General features: G+C 39.2%; 1 protein-coding gene across 1 annotated transcript; it reads left to right on the forward strand.

The window, feature by feature from the left end:
* The first annotated feature begins 2,704 nt into the window (after positions 1 to 2,704).
* Positions 2,705 to 20,301, forward strand: LOC103514645 (protein AF-10). Its single transcript, XM_008479547.3, has 19 exons — positions 2,705 to 3,337; positions 5,624 to 5,703; positions 6,027 to 6,191; positions 6,612 to 6,818; positions 7,101 to 7,131; positions 8,329 to 8,562; positions 10,096 to 10,252; positions 10,663 to 10,993; positions 11,427 to 11,618; positions 12,744 to 12,918; positions 13,597 to 13,884; positions 14,064 to 14,226; positions 14,786 to 14,953; positions 15,549 to 15,732; positions 16,291 to 16,474; positions 18,197 to 18,459; positions 19,033 to 19,184; positions 19,823 to 19,954; positions 20,262 to 20,301. The coding sequence occupies exons 1-19, from the start codon at positions 3,229 to 3,231 to the stop codon at positions 20,299 to 20,301; spliced, it is 3,255 nt and encodes a 1,084-aa protein (XP_008477769.2). The 5' UTR covers positions 2,705 to 3,228.
* Positions 20,302 to 22,070: the final 1,769 nt, after the last annotated feature.

Raw genomic sequence — 22,070 nt, forward strand, 5'->3', positions numbered from 1 at the left:
ACTTATAACTTATAGGTAAATCAATTTGTTATGGAGATGGTTAAAATTTCCACTTTTCTTAACATTTTGCTAAATAAAATGTTAGTGGAGACGCCAAACCTCCTAGGTACTTCCCATAATATTAGTTTGTGTTCTTTTGGTTGTAAACTAACATCTTGCTTTGCCTGGGCCATGCATAAAAAAGATCTCAAAACCAGGTAGAAAAGGTTTTCCTAACGAAATTTCACTGAACCAATTATCACAAATACATATACTTACCCTGGGGTTCTAGCTGGTAATTCTATTCTGCTCTTTATAAATTAGGAAAATAAAAAACGAGAATAAAGAAGACGCGTACAAAACAGATTGTTGTACATTTTCAATTCTTTCAAAGTTAGCAAGTTAACCTAGACTGAAGAGCTTCCCCCAACCAATCAGATTGAGAATAAAATAAGACTGGCGTACAAAACAGATTGTTGTACATTTTCAATTCTTTCAAAGTTAGCAAGTTAACCTAGACTGAAGAGCTTCCCCCAACCAATCAGATTAAAGTTCTCTAACTCCAGCGATATAATAGGGAAAGTTTATTGTGTTGAAGAAAATTTACATTTGAATTGTAGCAGGGATTTTACCATCCAAAATAATTACATTTTAGGAAGCGTGGAATGTCCTGGATTTATTTTACGGGTCCTACAGGATTACACGCGAAAGTAACTTGTTAAATTAATAACACTGATGGTTTAGTTAACTGGAGAAGTCGCTTAAAAAAGGGTCCCTAAGAGGCCTCCCGTAGGCCCGATTGTGTCAAACGGATCTTTAATCATTTTGAGCAATGTTAATAAACATTCATTATTCTGGAATTTAAAGTGGCTTTTATTTCCATGGCATTCTCGTAAGTACAAGGTGGAACTTTATAAATCAAGAGATCATATCAAGAGAAACTTTGGATTAATCTAGGCGATAAGTGTACGATAATGCCTTCAGCCTTTATCATCTTTTTGCTATAAATCTGTTATTTCAGGTATCTACTAATATCGGCCGAACTCGGTACATTTCTGAAAACTCGGTCTAATGACACTTTTGATCTAAATTTACGTTTTAATTTTTTCTAGATTTTTGGTCTGATGTTTCTTGGGGACCGCCATCTGATGGTGATTTATCTGCGATTCATCCGCGTTAGTAAATGCTATAGGGCAATTTTTGTAAGTTTAGTGTAATCTGCTCATTTACTGTCTTGGATGTACTCGTAAGTATCCTATCTAAATTTTGTTTGAATAAAAACTAACCTGTCTTGCCTTTATTACAAGAGTTCTCTTCAAGCCACTCAAAACCACAGCGGGGATTCCGATCTATTCAAGAGGTAATAAAAATTCAGGACGCTCTTCAGTTAACTTGAGAGGGCTATGCTTCCATTAATCCACTTAGCTAGAAAAAACTATTCAATAAAACTACTCCATACTCCATTTTGAAACATAACTGTCTGTTATTATACCCGGGGGCTTGAGAGACCCCCAAGCCCCAACCCCCCCGGTAGTCCGGTTGGTGAAATTTCAAACTTGGCGGAGATTACCGTTCTCCAGACCCAGAGAATTTTGACAAATGATACGACGTTTTTTTCTCTATATAAGATAATAAATTTGTTTTGAAATTTCAAAACTGGTCTTTCTCTGACGTGTGGAAAATTGGAAATCTAATCGGCTGGTAGATCGCCAAATGGCTAGGTCCAAAGGTTTATTGGTTGAACTGGGTACAGAATTCCGTGGTTGTTGTTGTTGTAGCGGCTTTAGCTTTCGCCGAATAGCGATAGCAGAATAAAGAAAAGATGTCTTTTTGTATCTGCTATACACCGGGGTGATGGTCTCTTATATTATTTCCACTGAATTACAATGTGAAAGTTTTCATTCAATATTTTATCACCATGTGATTTATCTAATTATTTCCCCAACATGAAGATTGGTACTTGTGCAGAAGTCACGTCTGTGGAATATTGCTATCAAAGGAACTGGCACAACACAAGCAGTGACCCCGGTTATTATAGGGTTAGGTTAAACGCAAGAAGGATTTTTCACAATTAGAGCAGTGTTTAGTGTTATTATAGGGTTAGGTTAAATACAAAAAGGAGCTTTTCTTTTCCATGGACGTGATCCTGTAACTACCTAATAAAAATACACCCTCCCGTTGTTTCATAACCACTTATGTTGTCGGTCGACTGTAGTGGAGGTGCACTACCTTCATAAGAGCAACCTTTCCTTGAGCAAATATCCCAGCTTTTTAGAGGGAAAAAATACAAACTAGGAAGGTAAGTAACTACCTAATAGTTAAGAAGCAAGTACCTACCTACCTACCTACTTACTCGTATTAGGTGGGTAAATACTTAATGGGTACCTTCTACCTTCATTCGCCAGCGAGCTTTCTTTATCTCATCAGTTTTGTGATATCTAAGGAAAAAAGTCAAATCTTGCGGCACGCTAGGTCCTGCGGTACACACAGGTTGAGAAGCACTGGCTCTAAGCACACAGTAAGTTCTACTCCCGATTTTAAAAACGCCTTCAAATAGGAGAATACTATCTAAACTGCACATTGCATAATCTGCACAGATCTACAGAAAATGCAGGCGTTTGATGAAAAAATTCTTCATCTTTTCCTTGCCATCAACAATGCGCAGTCACCAACAAAAATGCTTCATTTTGCCGTCCAAAAAATAATCACTGCACTCATGCACTGCAAAAGGCAAAAGTGCTACAACTCTCTATTTTGGTTTTGGTACTGAACCTAAAAAAAAATTAGCTAAAAATTGAATTATTTTATTTATTTAAATAGGTTAATAGGGTTTTTCAAGATTTCAAGTCAGGAAAAGACCATAAATCCAAACCGATAATTATATCCCAAGTCCAATATAGCTCTCAACAGTAGTGTGTTTTGAATTTTAGCCTGTGTCCTGTGTTTCATTTGTGCAAACAAAAAGTTCACCTAAAATTTATAGGTGGTGTTTCTACCAATCTTCCTTACAAACTCTAGAAAACCTCAATCTCTCCAGTGATCAAGGAAATACCGACTTTCCTACCATAGTGTGTAAATGTTATTCTAGATACCTTCATCTCTAATGTGTTTACTTCTGAGGTTTTATGAGATACCATCAGATACAGGCTCAAAAATGAATGTTTAACTCTCGCCAGAAACTGTGAGGGGGGATCATGAAGAAGTTCTATCATCTGGTAGAAATATTTTCACACTAGCATTCAGAAAAGTATGAAGGAAATGTTAGGAGGCTGCTGTGTTTGTTCTGACGATAGCGGATGGGCTGAGAATCCATTAGTATACTGTGATGGACAAGGTTGCAATGTTGCTGTGCATCAAGGTAAAATATTTGGTCACACAATCAGTAGTTTTAGCTGCTAAAGGCTAGATAGAACCCTTCAAAATGAGTGGATATTACCATTCTACAAGAACTGATGTTAGGAGGCTGCTGTGTTTGTTCTGACGATAGCGGATGGGCTGAGAATCCATTAGTATACTGCGATGGACAAGGGTGCAATGTTGCTGTGCATCAGGGTAAGATATTTGGTCACACAATCAGTAGTTTTAGCTGCTAAAGGCTAGATAGAACCCTTCAAAATGAGTGGATATTACCATTCTACAAGAACTGACTTTATTAGTCACAGAATATCTTTCATTACTTTTTGAAGAAATCATATTATTTCCTCTGAATTACAATGTGAAAGTTTTCATTCAATATTTTATCACCATGTGATTTATCTAATTATTTCCCCAACATGAAGATCGGTACTTGTGCAGAAGTCACGTCTGTGGAATATTGCTATCAAAGGAACTGGCACAAACAAGCAGTGACCCTGGTTATTATAGGGTTAGGTTCAACGCAAGAAGGATTTTTCACAATTAGGGCAGTGTTTAGTGTTATTATAGGGTTAGGTTAAATACAAAAAGGGAGCTTTTCTTTTCCATGGACGTGACTTCTGCATTATTACCAAAAATTCTATGTCCAGTAGTGGGCAGAAGAAACGAAACGATGATGGAGTACCTACAGATTCGGCAACCCTCTTTTTTTTCGAGATCAGACAAAGTATAGGTACTGGTAACAAGTCGGGAAATCAAATTATTCGTTTACACCCCTTAATTTGTGTTTGAAGAGGGGTGACTTGGAAAATGGAGTCTCTACCGAGTTGCTTTTTCAATGAAATCCCACTGTTCCATTGTTTAGCAGAATCCCTTGGTCCCTCCAGTTACAGTTCTCTCTAAATTCCCCCCTCCCAAGCGGGATCGAGGCACGTAAAAAGTTAAGATACTCTTGAACAGTTGCGAAAGCACATGCTAACTTTAGTTACGAGACTAGTGGTTGACCCGTCCTTTGTACGGGACCACCACACACACACAAATACACTCCCCCCCACACACACCACACCCATCACACCAAATTCCGTGGTTGTTAGCATTAGCACTCATAGGCGGACGAAGGACCATGAATACCCTGATCGATGAAGGATATTGCTGAGATTCGAACCACAGTCCCATCGGTTATGAATCGATTGCCTTGCCATAGCAAATGCACTACTAGGACTGTGTCACTGTGAGGTTGCTTTCTAATAAAATTACTGTCACTTCACGCCACTGATCACAACGGATAATGGGAAATTGCACAACCTAACTATAATATACCTCTGCACTAATGTTAGGGGGAGCACTCGTTTCCTTGCACACAGATTTACACAAACTTCGTTATACCAGGCATTTTAATTTCTATTCATGTTAGGCACAACTCTCGTCTTTCCCTCCCAAGTCCTCTAAGGTCTGTCTGATCTCGGGAAAAAACTAAAGGCTGCCGCTAAATGAAAACCTTTGAACCAGAAGACGTCTTTCGTTACTCGTACTGTGTACCTTACCTTACCACCTGGTTCTAAAAGGCCGCGTGGGTCCAGGAGTCCCAGGACCTCCAGAAAACAGCTTTTTCCACTCCCGTCTATCCTGTGCACAAATAAAACCTTCTATTTTCTGAAAATTAAAAGAAGAAACGATGATGGAGTGCAGATTCGGTAACCCTGTTTTTTTTTTTTTTGAGATCAGACAAAGTATAGATACTGGTAACAAGTCGGGAAATCAAATTATTCGTTTACACCCCTTAATTTGTGTTTGAAGAGGGGTGACTTGGAAAATGGAGTCTCTACATATTATTTCCTCTGAATTACAATGTGAAAGTTTTCATTCAATATTTTATCACCATGTGATTTATCTAATTATTTCCCCAACATGAAGATCGGTACTTGTGCAGAAGTCACGTCTGTGGAATATTGCTATCAAAGGAACTGGCACAAACAAGCAGTGACCCTGGTTATTATAGGGTTAGGTTCAACGCAAGAAGGATTTTTCACAATTAGGGCAGTGTTTAGTGTTATTATAGGGTTAGGTTAAATACAAAAAGGGAGCTTTTCTTTTCCATGGACGTGACTTCTGCATTATTACCAAAAATTCTATGTCCAGTAGTGGGCATTACTTTAGCTAAGTAGTTATGGACGTGACTTCTGCATTATTACCAAAAATTCTATGTCCAGTAGTGGGCATTACTTTAGCTAAGTAGTTAATTTGAATTTGAAAAAATACTTATTCAGTTTTGTATTCATTTACTTTTCAGCATGTTATGGGATAGTCACAGTTCCTGTGGGAAGTTGGTTTTGCCGGAAATGTGAATCTCAAGAGAAATCCACCAAAGTGGTGAGTTTTGTTTTTATACGTTGTTATTCTTCCCTTCAAGACATTGTTTTTATAATCAAAAGGTGTGGTAATTTTCTCATTTATGTTGATGTTACTGTCTGGATTATCAATTTATTTTTATTTTTCCCTCTGGAAACAAAATTTGAGACACACCTATTTTTAGATTTAGCAGAATATTTCTGGTTTTATTTATTGTCAAGCATATTAAAAATGCAAAGCAAAAATACCAAACTCATAACCAAGTCTCACACCAAAGAAAATATTCTCATTCAGCTTTGACTTACTTACGTAACTTTGTTTTTTGCTTACTTTCTAAATTTCAGAGGTGTGAATTGTGCCCGTCAAAAGATGGTGCACTGAAAAGGACGGACAACAATGGCTGGGCACATGTAGTCTGTGCTCTTTATATTCCAGAAGTTAGATTTGGAAATGTCACTAGCATGGAGCCAATCCTGCTGGAGGAAATCCCACCAGAAAGGTTTAATAAAGTAAGTTTGATAAATATTTTGTTATTATTATGCAGTAGGTCATGGGTTTGTTTCCCGGAATATATATATAAAAACACTAATATTTTGATCGCAAAAATCACAAAAATATAAGGGACGAATTTCTGGTGTTGACCCAGCACCCCCAAAGAGAAAGTCTCGTGTCTACTTTGCCTATCTGATGAGGGACATACTATGGAATGAGCATGATAATACAGAGACCACAAGAGTGTGATGTAGCAGTTGTTTTATTGCTATTAATCAAAAGGGCCAAAATTTTCAAAGTGTAAAATAGATTTCTGGAAAATAACAGGGCTTAGGATTTTGAAAAAGGATAGGTACAGAGTGAACAGTCACAGAGTAGGTACTATGAAGAAATTGGCCCCAGAAAACCTAGGTCAACAAATTAAATTCTTCTCTCAGGTCTGTTACATATGTGAAGAGAACGGTCACAAAGCAAGTAGATCCAAGTTTGGAGCCTGTATGATGTGCAATAAGCCTGGTTGTAGACAGCAGTTCCACGTAACGTGTGCTCAGACTCAAGGGCTGCTGTGTGAGGAAGCCGGCAATTACTTAGACAATGTCAAGTACTGTGGCTACTGCTCACATCATTACTCGAAGCTGGTGAGGGTATGTATTTCAACTGATGAAGTTGGTCTCTCATCAACTCTTCATGATATCTCACTTTAAATTGTGTGTAAAAAAAAAACTATACACAGGTACCTATTTAAAAATTTAATATTCTTGCTACTTCAGTAATAAGAAAAAAATACCATGTTTTCAGTCTATTAAATATTGCTGGTGTGGGTTTTAAAGTTATTATTATTATTTATTTCCCTTCCACAAATATACGTCACACTCCAGCACTTGTTTGGTTTTCAATTCCTAACACCTCGTTTCTCTACATTTCAGAAGAAAGGAGCCAACATCAAACCCATTCCTCGTGATTGGAATTACTAGTGAAGGATACTAAAACACAAAATACCTACTGGTAGTGATTGGAGTTACCAGTTAAGATGCATCGAGTCGGTATATCAAGGATAAGGTATTGAAATATAAATGGCTTTCAGGTAGGTACCTACCTAGAATTTTTTTCAGCTTTTACAACTATCCAACTCGAAATCAAGTTGCTAATTTTCATGTTGCTACTGGGACTCGAACCCCAGCTCCCTGGACCACAAATCCATCGTTTCATCTCTGAGCTTCTTGGATTGGTATCGGTATTGAAATATGCTCATAATTATTTTGTGTTTCACAAAATAATTAGGTAACCATATTGGATGACCAAGCTTTTCAGATTTGTGTTGGACTGCGTTTGGGAAGTAAAATTTGTAGATCTTTCAAATGTAAATGTGGCGCAGAGAGGACTAAAGAGTAGATTAAAAATTTGGAATAGAATACACCTACCTTATTTATTTTACTGAAAAGTCCCCTAGTCTAACCAAGGTCTTGTGTATTTTGAGAGAATACTTTGATTAAATTGTGGATGGGGGGATAGGTGTACTTATTAGATTGAGTCTTATCACGCCCGAAACTATAGTTGTATAGCCAACGTATCCTGAACAAGTAAAGGGGAATACTTTTTTGATGAAGAGGTTTAATAGAGATTAACTGTGACTAACAAACGGCGGTCTTATTGTCCCGAAATAGATCAGTTGCGCTTACTTGGGTGATGTTTCAAAGTCATAGAGCAGGAAAAATGAGGACCAATGGAATTTTTCTTTTTCTTCTCGTATAGCCAACGTATCCCGAACAAGTAAAGGGGAATACTTTTTTGATGAAGAGGTTTAATAGAGATTAACTGTGACTAACAAACGGCGGTCTTATTGTCCCGAAATAGATTAGTTGCGCTTATTTGGGTGATGTTTCAAAGTCATAGAGCAGGAAAAAAGAGGACCAATGGAATTTTTCTTTTTCTTCTACGACTTCTAGATCCCGAGATAAATCGATTTAAAAAATACCGCTAAATCGTGAACTTTGACGTCACGGTATACGTTCCCGTAGGCGATGACGTCACATCAACGAACTTTATCTGTTTGGGAATCGAACCCGCAACCTAGGGCTTATAAGACGCGCTTCCGTTCAAGTTAACGAGTCTGGCGGGCTTAGTTTAAGTCGTTTCTCTCCTCTGTGTTCTCAGGAAGCAAAGTTCGCAAACGAAGAACAGGCGGTTCGGATTCTGTGGAAGACAAGAAACCACGAGCCGATGCCCTCAACCCCTCTGCAGACAAGAAGTCAGGCGACCAATCAGGTTCGGATACCAGACAGAATGCTCAGTCTAAACCAATAGGAGCCGAGGGGCGGGGCTATAATTCCCAACAGAACTCGGTTCTTATGCCCAATCCTAATCCTACATCGAGAATAGTTCCACCTGGTAAGTAGGATTTTTCACCGCTCTTCCTACTTCTAATACAGAAAGAGTTCTAAAAAGAGGGAAAAATACAAATTTAGCATTAGCACTCATAGGCGGACGAAGGACCATGAATACCATGATCGATGAAGGATATTGCTGAGATTCGAACCACAGTCCCATCGGTTATGAATCGATTGTCTTGCCATAGCAAATGCACTACTAGGACTGTGTCACTGTGAGGTTGCTTTCTAATAAAATTACTTTCACTTCACGCCACTGATCACAACGGATAATGGGAAATTGTACAACCTAACTATAATATACCTCTGCACTAATGTTGGGGGGGGAGCACTCGTTTCCTTGCACAGATTTACACAAACTTCGTTATACCAGGCATTTTAATTTCTATTCATGTTAGGCACAATTCCCATCTTTCCCTCCCAAGTCCTCTAAGGTCTGTCTGATCTCGGAAAAAACAAGCAGGGTCCGTCCCTCCGGGAATTTTTTAGCCCGTAGTTTATTCGATCATGGTTAAAGAATACCTTTGTACCTACCTAATTTAGATTTGGAAATGTCACTAGCATGGAGCCAATCCTGCTGGAGGAAATCCCACCAGAAAGGTTTAATAAAGTAAGTTTGATAAATATTTTGTTATTATTATGCAGTAGGTCATGGGTTTGTTTCCCGGAATATATATATAAAAACACTAATATTTTGATCGCAAAAATCACAAAAATATAAGGGACGAATTTCTGGTGTTGACCCAGCACCCCCAAAGAGAAAGTCTCGTGTCTACTTTGCCTATCTGATGAGGGACATACTATGGAATGAGCATGATAATACAGAGACCACAAGAGTGTGATGTAGCAGTTGTTTTATTGCTATTAATCAAAAGGGCCAAAATTTTCAAAGTGTAAAATAGATTTCTGGAAAATAACAGGGCTTAGGATTTTGAAAAAGGATAGGTACAGAGTGAACAGTCACAGAGTAGGTACTATGAAGAAATTGGCCCCAGAAAACCTAGGTCAACAAATTAAATTCTTCTCTCAGGTCTGTTACATATGTGAAGAGAACGGTCACAAAGCAAGTAGATCCAAGTTTGGAGCCTGTATGATGTGCAATAAGCCTGGTTGTAGACAGCAGTTCCACGTAACGTGTGCTCAGACTCAAGGGCTGCTGTGTGAGGAAGAAGGTCATGGATTTGTTTCCCGGAATATATAAAAAAAAAAAACACTAATATTTTGATTGCAAAAATCACAAAAATATAAGGGACAAATTTCTGGTGTTCTTGTGTTGACCCATCACCTCCAAAGAGAAAGTATTGTGTCTACTTTTGCCTATCTGATGAGAGATATAGTATGGGATGGGTATGCTAAAACAGTAGGATAGAGACCTCTTTAGGTACCTATAGCAGTTTTTTTCATTGCTACAAAATAAAAACAGCAAATATTTATAAAGTAGGAACATAATAGCTTTATGGAAAATGACAGAGCTCAGGATTTTGAAAAGGGGTACAGAGTAAACAGTCACAGAGTATGAAGAAATGTGCCCCAGAAAACCTAGGTCAACTAATCAAATTCTTCTCTCAGGTCTGTTACATATGTGAAGAGAACGGTCACAAAGCAAGTAGATCCAAGTTCGGAGCCTGTATGATGTGCAATAAGCCTGGTTGTAGACAGCAGTTCCACGTAACGTGTGCTCAGACTCAAGGGCTGCTGTGTGAGGAAGTTAAAGGGGTTTAGTGAAGGGAACAGTAACTACTGAGGCCTTGAATCGAAGAAAGAAGGAAAACAGGAGTTAAAGTTACTGAGTTACAACAAAGTTACTGAGTCTACCATCAATATGCAAAAAACAGTATAGGACTGATAGGGGAAAGCCAGCTATTCCGAGAACAAACTTTACCTGTTCAGGATTAAATCTGCCCCGGGCGAGAATCGAACCCGCGACCTGTCTAGGTTCGACCTAGACGCTCTGCCCTCCTACCTAACTTGGCTGGTTAGTTGGAATTTTGTTCACGTATTTGATAGTTTTTCCCTCCCATTTCCCTAATTCAGGTACTGTCATTATAACTATGCAGACATATTAACACATAGAACCAATATTATTTTATTTGATGAACAGAATTCAGAATGGAGCTGCAGCCCCTCACATCATGCTGGGTAATCAGCTCAATCCTAACTCTACCATGGCGCAGAAGATGACGGAAACCCTCAACTCAGAACTAGAAGCTCACTCAACAGAAACAACATTATTTTATTTGATGAACAGAATTCAGAATGGAGCTGCAGCCCCTCATATCATGCTGGGTAATCAGCTCAATCCTAACTCTACCATGGCGCAGAAGATGACGGAAACCCTCAACTCAGAACTAGAAGCTCACTCAATATACACGGCCGAACCTAACTTGAACTCAACGCAACTGGTTGGACCTCCTCTGCCTAATCGCTCTTCGGTAAGAAATGGAAATGGGTGGAAGAGCTCACTGTGTGAGAATTCTGCCACAAAGCCTTCAAAAGAAGAAGAAAGGAATGTGTGTTTTACGTAGTTATTACTGATTGTTAATTCGGGCTTTTTCTTGGCTCCTGGCTTTCTTGGCCCCAGGCACCAACACAGAATCAGTCGTTTTGAAAAATCCTACGAGAAAGGCGAAACTCTAGTCGGTTTTGGAAAATCCCTAAGAACCCGTGTTGGTTATAAAACAAGGTAATTAAGTAGGTATCACTATCAAAAATCCTTAGTTGTGTCCTTCAAAATTCTAGTGTAAAGCTTGCAACTTGAGGGGAGGAAAAAAGGTAGTAGTTTTTTTTTTTTTTTTTTTGACTAAGCATGTTTCACGTCCAAAATTATCGAGAAAAATAGTTTGATCTATTTCTTCTTTCCACCAGGCGAGGTCCGAGGCGAACCCCCCTAACGTTCCTTCCACCACGGCTGGCAGTGCCGGGTCCAACAGTTCTGCCCCGTGGACTGCCCTGCTGTCGTCTTCCATGCCTCCGACCCTGGATCAGCTCCTGGAGAGACAGTGGGATCTGGGCAGTCAGTTCCTAATGGAGCAGGCGCAGAATTATGACAGTGAGTTTGTTTGTTTTTTCTTTTTTTTACCCTTTCACCCCTAAAGGGACAATGCGTCCCACAGACACATTAATTTTAAAGTGGTATATATCATCCCAGACCTATCGAAAAAATTCCGTTCTCAGTGTTTTTCAAATGTTTCTTTTGTGATCTAAGACGTCAGTAAAATACACTTGGCTAACTTGTCTGGTTTTGTCTTCAGATCGATTTTTGTTCAGTAGTCCTTGGAGGACATAAAATAATAATGCCTGATTAGCTACAAAGAAAATAATACAAAATATAAATGGCTTTTAGGTACCTAGAATTTTTTTCAGCTTTTACAACTATCCAACTCGAAATAAAGTTTCTAATTTTCATGTTGCTACTGGGACTCGAACCCCAGCTCCCTGCACCACAAATCCATCGTTTCATCTCTGAGCTTCTGGGATTGGTATCGGTATTGAAATATAATGATATGCTCATGATTATTTTGTGTTTCACAAAATAATTAGGTAAGTACCTAAGTGTCCAGCGAAATGAAATAAGTACATATGTCCCGTAATAACCATTGTCGGTCGACTGTAGTGGAGGTGCACTACCTTCATAAGAGCAACCTTTCCTTGAGCAAATATCCCAGCTTTTCAGAGGGAAAAAAATACAAACTAGGAAGGTAAGTACCTACCTAATAGTTAAGAAGCAAGTACCTACCTACCTACTTACTCATATTAGGTGGGTAAATACTTAATGGGTACTTTCTACCTTCATTCGCCAGCGATCTTTTTTATCTCATCACTTTTGTGATATTTATCTAAGGAAAAAAGTCAAATCTTGCGGCACGCTAGAGTCCTGCGGTACACAGGTTGAGAAGCACTGGCTCTAAACACACAGCAAGTTCTACTCCCGATTTTATCTTCAAAAAACGCCTTCAAATAGGAGAATACTATCTAAACTGCACATTGCATAATCTGCACAGATCTACAGAAAATGCAGGCGTTTGATAAAAAAAAATTCTTCATCTTTTCCTTGCCATCAACAATGCGCAGTCACCAACAAAAATGCTTCATTTTGCCGTCCAAAAAATAATCACTGCACTCATGCACTGCAAAAGGCAAAAGTGCTACAACTCTCTATTTTGGTTTTGGTACTGAACCTAGCGAGCCGATGCCCTCAACCCCTCTGCAGACAAGAAGTCTGGCGACCAATCAGGTTCGGATACCAGACAGAATGCTCAGTCTAAACCAATAGGAGCCGAGGGGCGGAGCTATAATTCCCAACAGAACTCGGTGCTTATGCCCAATCCTAATCCTACATCGAGAATAGTTCCACCTGGTAAGTAGGATTTTTCGCCGCTCTTCCTACTTCTAATACAGAAAGAGTTCTAAAAAGAGGGAAAAATACAAATGAAGAGTTCTAAAAAGGGGAAATAAATCTAAATGAAGAGTTAGGAAAAATAATCTAAATGAAATATTTGTGGTGAAACTGAGAGCCTCTTCACCATTTTTATGGATATCACAGCATTCTTATGAGCCTTCATTAATATACTATCAGCTTTCAAAAATCTTGTTATCTAATAATGCCGCTACTGGTCGATAATGAGGTACTCAATAGAGCTGCCTGGAAGAGACCGACAAGAAACGCCGATCCTATTTAAAGAGGAAAAGGCTAGGAAGGAGGAGAAGAATACCGCTACTGGTCGCTACTCGATTAAAGTTGCTAGTCAATTGTCCTTACCTTGTGTTTGGAAATAATAATAATAATAAAAAAAAATACTTCGTCTAACATTTTACTAAAGGGCAACATGCTCAAGATTCTCGATCTATTGCCTCTGTGGATGGTCAAAGAATTTTTTTGGACCCAACAATAATAAATTTTATTGTGATTCATTAGACTTACTTTATGGACACTCGTTGCTGTGTTGAAAGCTCAGAAGTTGCAATGAAATCTCGTGTTGACCCAGCACCTAAGATCATGTAATATGTAAGATTCTTTGTGATTCGTTTTCCACAGCTGGAGGAGGGAGTGGTACTGCCTGTGCAAATTCCGGGTCTCAACCTAGGGACTCGAAATCCATAGTGGTTTCTATCACACTGAGTCCTGACTATCTGCCAGATCAGGATACACGAGCCGATGCCCTCAACCCCTCTGCAGACAAGAAGTCAGGCGACCAATCAGGTTCGGATACCAGACAGAATGCTCAGTCTAAACCAATAGGAGCCGAGGGGCGGGGCTATAATTCCCAACAGAACTCGGTTCTTATGCCCAATCCTAATCCTACATCGAGAATAGTTCCACCTGGTAAGTAGGATTTTTCACCGCTCTTCCTACTTCTAATACAGAAAGAGTTCTAAAAAGGGGAAATAAATCTGAATGAAGAGTTAGGAAAAATAATCTAAATGAAATATTTGTGGTGAAACTGACAGCCAGCACCTAAGATCATGTAATATGTAAGATTCTTTGTGATTCGTTTTCCACAGCTGGAGGAGGGAGTGGTACTGCCAGTGCAAATTCCGGGTCTCAACCTAGGGACTCGAAATCCATAGTGGTTTCTATCACACTGAGTCCTGACTATCTGCCAGATCAGGATACAGAAATGACGAGCGGAGATGCTGAGGCTCAGTCTACCAATACTACTCCTAGGTGAGTTTTCAACCAAAGTGAATCTGGATTTGACGGATTCATTAGATTGAGACCAAAAAAATACCCCTTATAGATTTCTTGTTCGGACCTTTCTGCTCTAGAGTAGGAAAGAAAGTCAAGAAAATAGCCCCAGTCTTAGGAAATAGAGGGAAAACAGTGTGAACAAAGATACACGGAAGAGAATCTTTTTTTTGTAATTTTATTGACATCAATGGTATACACATACAGTTTGTAGTACAGAGATCACTTAATAGTAATTGTAGGTAATTATTGATAAAAATTCAACGATCATCTTACTGCTTCCTTCCCACCAGAATCATCTCAAGATCCCCACACCAACTTGGGATATCTATTTCAAATTATATTTGACTAGAAAAGACAGATGAACTTGTTATTAATGTCAAATGCCATTGGAGCAATCAGTCAATGACGAGGAAGAAGGCCCCGTCTCCTGAGAGGTTACATTTGGGCTAGGAAATACTTTTCTAGTAGATTCATACTAAAGTTATTTTTTATTATTGTTAGAATAATTTAAATTCAAATTCTATTCTATTCCCAGTGCTCCCGAATCTATGTATGAGAAGATCACGCCCGAGTCTAGTCCAGAAGAAACGAGACGAAATAAACCCAACGGAGGAACCACCAAACCCCCGACTACAAGTCAACCAGGAACTTCTACCTCTACTCCTCCCGCTAACTCAACTGAAGATACTACTGCCAAGAAAATGTAAGTTATATTAAGGCTATTTTGTGGAGAAGAGGGATAAGAACCTGTGAATACCGCCCCTTAGTTGATTTTTTGTTATTGTTGTAGCGGCTTTACTTTCGCCGAATGGTGTTGGCAGAGTAAAGAAAAGACATCTTTTTGTATCTGCCATACACCGGGGTGATGGTCTCTAGCCATGTTTAATTGGCTCGTCCTGAACCGCAGTCAACCATCGTGAGGACTTGTGCTTATTCTTTAAAAGCAGAGAGAACCCTTTGAAACTGCCAGCTAGCTAGGCTGGTTAGGGTTAGCTGTTCTCCTCCCTGTTTATAGTCCCACAGCCAGACGCTAGTCTACTCTCTGTTTAACGTCCCCTAGCCAGACCAACAAACTTTACCTGTTTAGGATTAAATCTGCCCCGGGCGAGAATCGAACCCGCGACCTGTCTAGGTTCGACCTAGACGCTCTGCCCTCCTACCTAACTTGGCTGGTTAGTTGGAATTTTGTTCACGTATTTGATAGTTTTTCCCTCCCATTTCCCTAATTCAGGTACTGTCATTATAACTATGCAGACATATTAACACACAGAAACAACATTATTTTATTTGATGAACAGAATTCAGAATGGAGCTGCAGCCCCTCATATCATGCTGGGTAATCAGCTCAATCCTAACTCTACCATGGCGCAGAAGATGACGGAAACCCTCAACTCAGAACTAGAAGCTCACTCAATATACACGGCCGAACCTAACTTGAACTCAACGCAACTGGTTGGACCTCCTCTGCCTAATCGCTCTTCGGTAAGAAATGGAAATGGGTGGAAGAGCTCACTGTGTGAGAATTCTGCCACAAAGCCTTCAAAAGAAGAAGAAAGGAATGTGTGTTTTACGTAGTTATTACTGATTTTTAATTCGGGCTTTTTCTTGGCTCCTGGCTTTCTTGGCCCCAGGCACCAACACAGAATCAGTCGTTTTGAAAAACCCTACGAGAGAGGCGAAACTCTAGTCGGTTTTGGAAAATCCCTAAGAACTCGTGTTGGTTATAAAACAAGGTAAGTAAGTAGGTATCACTATCAAAAATCGAAAAGATAAAAAATCCTTAGTTGTGTCCTTCGACATTCTAGTGTAAAGCTTGCAACTTGAGGGGAGGAAAAAAGGTAGTTTTTTTTTTTTTTTTTTATTTAAACTTGTTTTCCTCCCAAAAATTTTGGGAAAAAAAATTTTGTTTTAGTTTTAGTGTAAAGCTTGGAATTTGAGGGGAGGAAAAAAGGTATTTTTTTTTTTTTTTTTTTGACTAACCATGTTTCACGTCCAAAATTATCGAGAAAAATAGTTTGATCTATTTCTTCTTTCCACCAGGCGAGGTCCGAGGCGAACCCCCCTAACGTTCCTTCCACCACGGCTGGCAGTGCCGGGTCCAACAGTTCTGCCCCGTGGACTGCCCTGCTGTCGTCTTCCATGCCTCCGACCCTGGATCAGCTCCTGGAGAGACAGTGGGATCTGGGCAGTCAGTTCCTAATGGAGCAGGCGCAGAATTATGACAGTGAGTTTGTTTGTTCTTTTTTTTTACCCTTTCACCCCTAAAGGGACGATACGCCCCACAGACACATTAATTTTAAAGTGGTATATATCATCCCAAACCTATCGAAAAAATTCCGTTCTCAGTGTTTTTCAAACGTTTCTTTTGTGATCTAAGACGTCAGTAAAATACACTTGGCTAACTTGTCTGGTTTTGTTTCCAGATCGATTTTTGTTCAGTAGTCCTTGGAGGACATAAAATAATAATGCCTGATTAGGAAAATTTAAAGATTTTTCCTAAAATAAGTTGGGCTGAAACGGTTAAGGAGGGACAGGAGAAAAAAACTTTAAAGACACCCAGACCAACCATTCAAAATCTGAGGTGTGGGATTTCCAACACTAAAAACCTATCTCACCGAGAATAAATCAACACATTCGGAAGCTTTTCCGAATCGTTTTGTTTAGTAGCAATGGAACAACTGCTACGTTTGACTCTTGTGATCTGTTTCGTAGCAAGCCCATCCAGTAGTATGTTCCAGGACTGTTCCATGTTCCTCATCAGATGGGTGAGAAGAGACACAATACTTACCAAAAAGGAGCTGGGTCAACTCAAGAGCGACAGAAAGTAAACCGTTTAAATATTTGGAATCAAAAACGCGTACAATTTTTTGTCGATGGTGGGCATCGAACCTTCTTGATGGCAAGCATTTTTTTTTTCCCCTGGCCCATTCTGTAGAATGGAATGGAATTGAATTGGGTCTGCCGACCGATTTCGATCCTTCGTACTCTCTGTCTAATCGCAACTTCCTTTCTCCGCAGTCGCCGCTCTCCTAACCTGCCTTCACAAACTTCGCACCGAGAACAGTTCACTGGACGACCAAGTAGTCTCCCTCAAACAACGTAGAGACCAGCTGCTAGCTATCAACGCCCGTCTAGCTATACCTCTGACCCTTTTCTTTTTTTTACCCTTTCACCCCTAAAGGGACAATGCGTCCCACAGACACATTAATTTTAAAGTGGTATATATCATCCCAGACCTATCGAAAAAATTCCGTTCTCAGTGTTTTTCAAATGTTTCTTTTGTGATCTAAGACGTCAGTAAAATACACTTGGCTAACTTGTCTGGTTTTGTCTTCAGATCGATTTTTGTTCAGTAGTCCTTGGAGGACATAAAATAATAATGCCTGATTAGGAAAAATTTAAAGATTTTTCCTAAAATAAGTTGGGGTGAAACGGTTAAGGAGAGACAGGAGAATAAAAACTTTAAAGACACTCAGGCCAATCATTCAAAATCTGAGGTGTGGGATTTCCAACACTAAAAACCTATCTCACCGAGAATAAATCAACACATTCGGAAGCTTTTCCGAATCGTTTTGTTTAGTAGCAATGGAACAACTGCTACATTTGACTCTTGTGGTCTGTTTCGTAGCAAGCCCATCTCGTAGTATGTTCCAGGACTATTCCATGTTCCTCATCAGATGGGTGAGAAGAGACACAATACTTACCAAAAAGAAGCTAGGTCAACTCAAGAGCGGCAGAAAGTAAACCGTTTAAATATTTGGAATCGAAAACGCGTACAATTTTTTGTCGATGGTGGGCATCGAACCTTCTTGATGGCAAGCATTTTTTTTTTTTTTTTTTTTTTTTCCTGGCCCATCCTGTAGAATGGAATGGAATTGAATTGGGTCTGCCGACCGATTTCGATCCTTCATACTCTGTGTCTAATCGCAACTTCCTTTCTCCGCAGTCGCCGCTCTCCTAACCTGCCTTCACAAACTTCGCACCGAGAATAGTTCACTGGACGACCAAGTAGTCTCCCTCAAACAACGTAGAGACCAGCTGCTAGCTATCAACGCCCGTCTAGCTATACCTCTGACCCCGGCCGCCCCTGTGAACAATGTACCGGTGTCTATGCCCCAACAGCAACATCAGCAAATGCCGCCAACCTCGCAGCAGTCAGCACCCCCTCCTCCGAGTCAGCAGTCGATTGCCCCGCCCACCTCAGTACAAGTAAGAATCATCTCGAAGAAAAAATATAGTAAAATACTTACTTACTTACCTAATAAAGTAGTAAAGTACCAAACGCATAAGACCTTGTTTAGACTGCGGGAGTAAAGGGACTTTTCAGTCTCATTTCGGCAGTATAAACAGGGTATGTTCTGTTCTATTCTAATAAAAAAACACAACCCTACCCAAAGTTGTGACTTTGCCAAGAATTGAATGGCTCATCCCTAAATAAAAGGGGATTTAGCTAATAAAAACTTGGCATATGTTTTGAAATCAGACGATGGATCAGATGATAATCGGTGTTGTTAAAATTACCACAGTTCTAAGCAATCTTTGTGCCCAGTTGGATAACATACTCCGAAAATACGGGTTCAATGCTCGGCTGTGTCATACTTTCGGCTCTGTGCTTGGAATTTGGGGTGCACTCAGTAACGATCATGAACTTACCAGAGTGAAAGGAAGTAGTGATGTAAAGATCACGGTTTTGATGTTATATTCGAGTTTGATGTGCACTATAATGTGTACTTTGATGAGAATAGGTTGAAGAAAAATTAACATTTTTCTATATTTTTCCAGCAGGCCCAAGCACAACAACGTAGCTCCACCATTCTACATGCCATGTCCGGTACAACCACAATGCACCCTCCTTCATCACGCGTCCCATATCCTAGCCACCCTATGGAACAACAACCTCCCCCGCAGCAATACCAGCGAAACGCTGTGCCCAAGTAAGTAAATATGGCGGCATTATCAGAGTAAAAAAATTTTATAGTGCCGAGAGAGAAACAATTAAAATAATTATGTTTAACGTACTACTCTGTATGGCAACAACGAAGTATAAAATCAATCAGTAAAAATATGGCGGCATTAAGTAAATATGGCGGCATTATCAGAGTAAAAAGAAAATTTATAGTGCCGAGAGAGAAACAATTAAAATAATTATGTTTAACGTACTACTCTGTATGGCAACAACGAAGTATAAAATCAATCAGTAAAATAAAAGCTGTAGTATCCACAAAAAAATGTGAAGAGACTCTCAAATTCACCACAAAGAATTCGTGATTTGAATGATGAAATAATTATCGTTGTTTACAATAATGGCTGGCAAACTTTAGACAGGGAGGATACCAGCTTGAAATTTCCCCTTGCTAAAGGTAAAATTTTTGTGGCCAAAACCAGATGTCAGCCCAAAGCACCCCGGGGATGATTGAGAGACTAACGAAAAACGCCAACCCCGTCTGTATAATGGGAAAAGGCAAAGAAAAAGAAAAGAAGTAGAAGAAAAAAATTAGTTTACAATGAAAAATCGGAAAAGTCACTTGAAAAGACCACAAATTATGTCCTTCTCTATACTCTTTTGTTTCAGTCGGCATCAAATGCCAGCGTCTGGAATGAACTTCCGTAATATTGGAGTACAAGGGCGTACTGTAGTGATGCGAAGTTCTCCCAACAATTACGATGGACAGGAGTATGAGAGCTATGCTGAGGAACAAAACTAGTGAGTAGTTTCATTGCAAATTTCCATCAGTAAATGGTGTCTTCAAATATTGGTCCAAAGGGCAGAATAATCCTAGCCCCCTGACAAATGGAGGCATGTGATGTGTTCCAATCCACTCGAACCCGATATTTAATGCACTTAATGATAAATATCTTCAATTCTTTATTCACAGGGCAGCAAATGCAAAAGATCAGTTTACAAAAGGAAGAAAAATAAAAGTAAAATAAAAATACAATAAGGATAATACATACTGGGTTTTTATTAATCAATGTAAAAATATTAAATCGAATCTCATTGTTTGTTTCAGTCGAGTCCCTCAGCAGTCACAACAGATCAACTATCCATGAGAAAAAATTGAAAATTAATTTAAAATTGAATATTAAAATAAAAACAACGTATTATTCACAAAAAATATAATAAAATACTTACTTACCTAATAAAGTAGTAAAGTACCAAATGCATAAGACCTTGTTTAGACTGCGGGAGTAAAGGGACTTTTCAGTCTCATTTCGTCAGTGTAAACAGGGTATGTTCTATTCTATTCTATTCTAATAAAAAACACAACCCTACCCAAAGTCGTGATTTTGCCAAGAATTGAATGGCTCATCCCTAAATAAAAGGGGATTTAGCTAATAAAAACTTGGCATATGTTTTGAAATCAGAAGATGGATCAGATGATAATCGGTGTTGTTAAAATTACCACAGTTTTAAGCAATCTTTGTGCCCAGTTGGATAACATACTCCGAAGACACGGGTTCAGTGCCCGGCTGTGTCATACTTTCGGCTCTGTGCTTGGAATTTGGGGTGCACTCAGTAACGATCATGAACTTACCAGAGTGGAAAGGAAGTTTAGTGATGTAGAGATCACGGTTTTGACGTTATATTCGAGTTTGATGTGCACTATAAAACTATAATGTGTACTTTGATGAGAATAGGTTGAAGAAAAATTAACATTTTTCTATATTTTTCCAGCAGGCCCAAGCACAACAACGTAGTACCTACCTATTTAATGTTTGAAAAACTTTTTAACAAAGGACAAATGTGTACGTATACTTTTTGCCCTCCTATGAAAGTACCCAATCCATGTGCCCATTTTGACAAGTTAGTTTGCCCATAAGGAAAGTAGTCTAGAAATGAACCCAAAATAGTAGAAGATACCTTTACCTACCTAGGTAGCAATGCCATACCCAGATTTTTTTACATAAGCCATCAGCTCACATTTTGTAACCTTAAATTTCAGCAAACAAATTTTCAGATAGGACTTCCAAAAAACTAATTTCAAGTAAGTAGGTAACTGAGTAGATATTATGAATTTGGTTCTTTGTGACTTACCTACAGTTAAAGTTTCCAAGTGAGCCACTTTTATAGTGTAGCTAACCCTCAATATTTTTTTAACCCAATGGTAGGTACTTAATATGTATCTTAATAGCTTGTGGTGTAAGCTTCCAATAAAACCAACACCAATATGACCAAGTAGTAATTAGCTTACTATTATTATGCAAGCTTTACTGAAGCTTGCATCAGCCTTTTGTATGCATAAGTACCTATATTACTGCATCTTTGAGGAGGTAACATTTAAAATCACACAAATCTATTTTGAACTTATTTTGGGATCGAAGACCATTACCTAAAGGTCCACATATAGTCGACGACCGTCGATCGATGTGGATGGACGTCGACTATGTGTGGAGGTATGGACACACCTTAATACTTTCAAAACAAAGTGAACTTGTGTTGTGGAAGTATGGACACACCTTAATACTTTCAAAACAAAGTAAACTTGTGTGGTTTTTGCTTGAAAGAAAGTAGGTATTTCGTATGCTCTAGTTTGACACCAAAACGATTTTTTTCAGCTACCCCAAGACGCAGCCAATTTTCTCAAGAAACCCAAAAGACAACATGGACAGAGAGAGAGAAATCAATATCCGTCGTCGATTGCGCAGAAAGCTTCAGGCCCGACGCACAGCGTCAACGGAATCACAAAATCCAACAAATCGCAATCCTGAAAGAGCTAGCGCGTCAGCGTCGAAATCAAACTCACCTAAATGCGACTGTCCAGGACCTAGACGCGATAGTCCATCACTTGGCCGCGATGATCCTGAATCTCGACGCGACA

The sequence above is a fragment of the Diaphorina citri genome, unplaced genomic scaffold (assembly GCF_000475195.1).
Source record: "Diaphorina citri unplaced genomic scaffold, Diaci psyllid genome assembly version 1.1 scaffold44, whole genome shotgun sequence".
Taxonomy (NCBI): domain Eukaryota; kingdom Metazoa; phylum Arthropoda; class Insecta; order Hemiptera; family Psyllidae; genus Diaphorina; species Diaphorina citri.

Excerpts from the sequence above, each read along its gene's own strand:
- LOC103514645 (XM_008479547.3), top strand. The coding sequence starts at position 3,229 with ATGAAGGAAATGTTAGGAGGCTGCTGTGTTTGTTCTGACGATAGCGGA. Across the intron at positions 10,253-10,662 it reads ACGTGTGCTCAGACTCAAGG|AATTCAGAATGGAGCTGCAG; the intron begins GCTGCTGTGTGA and ends TTTGATGAACAG. Across the intron at positions 16,475-18,196 it reads GCAGGCGCAGAATTATGACA|TCGCCGCTCTCCTAACCTGC; the intron begins GTGAGTTTGTTT and ends CTTTCTCCGCAG.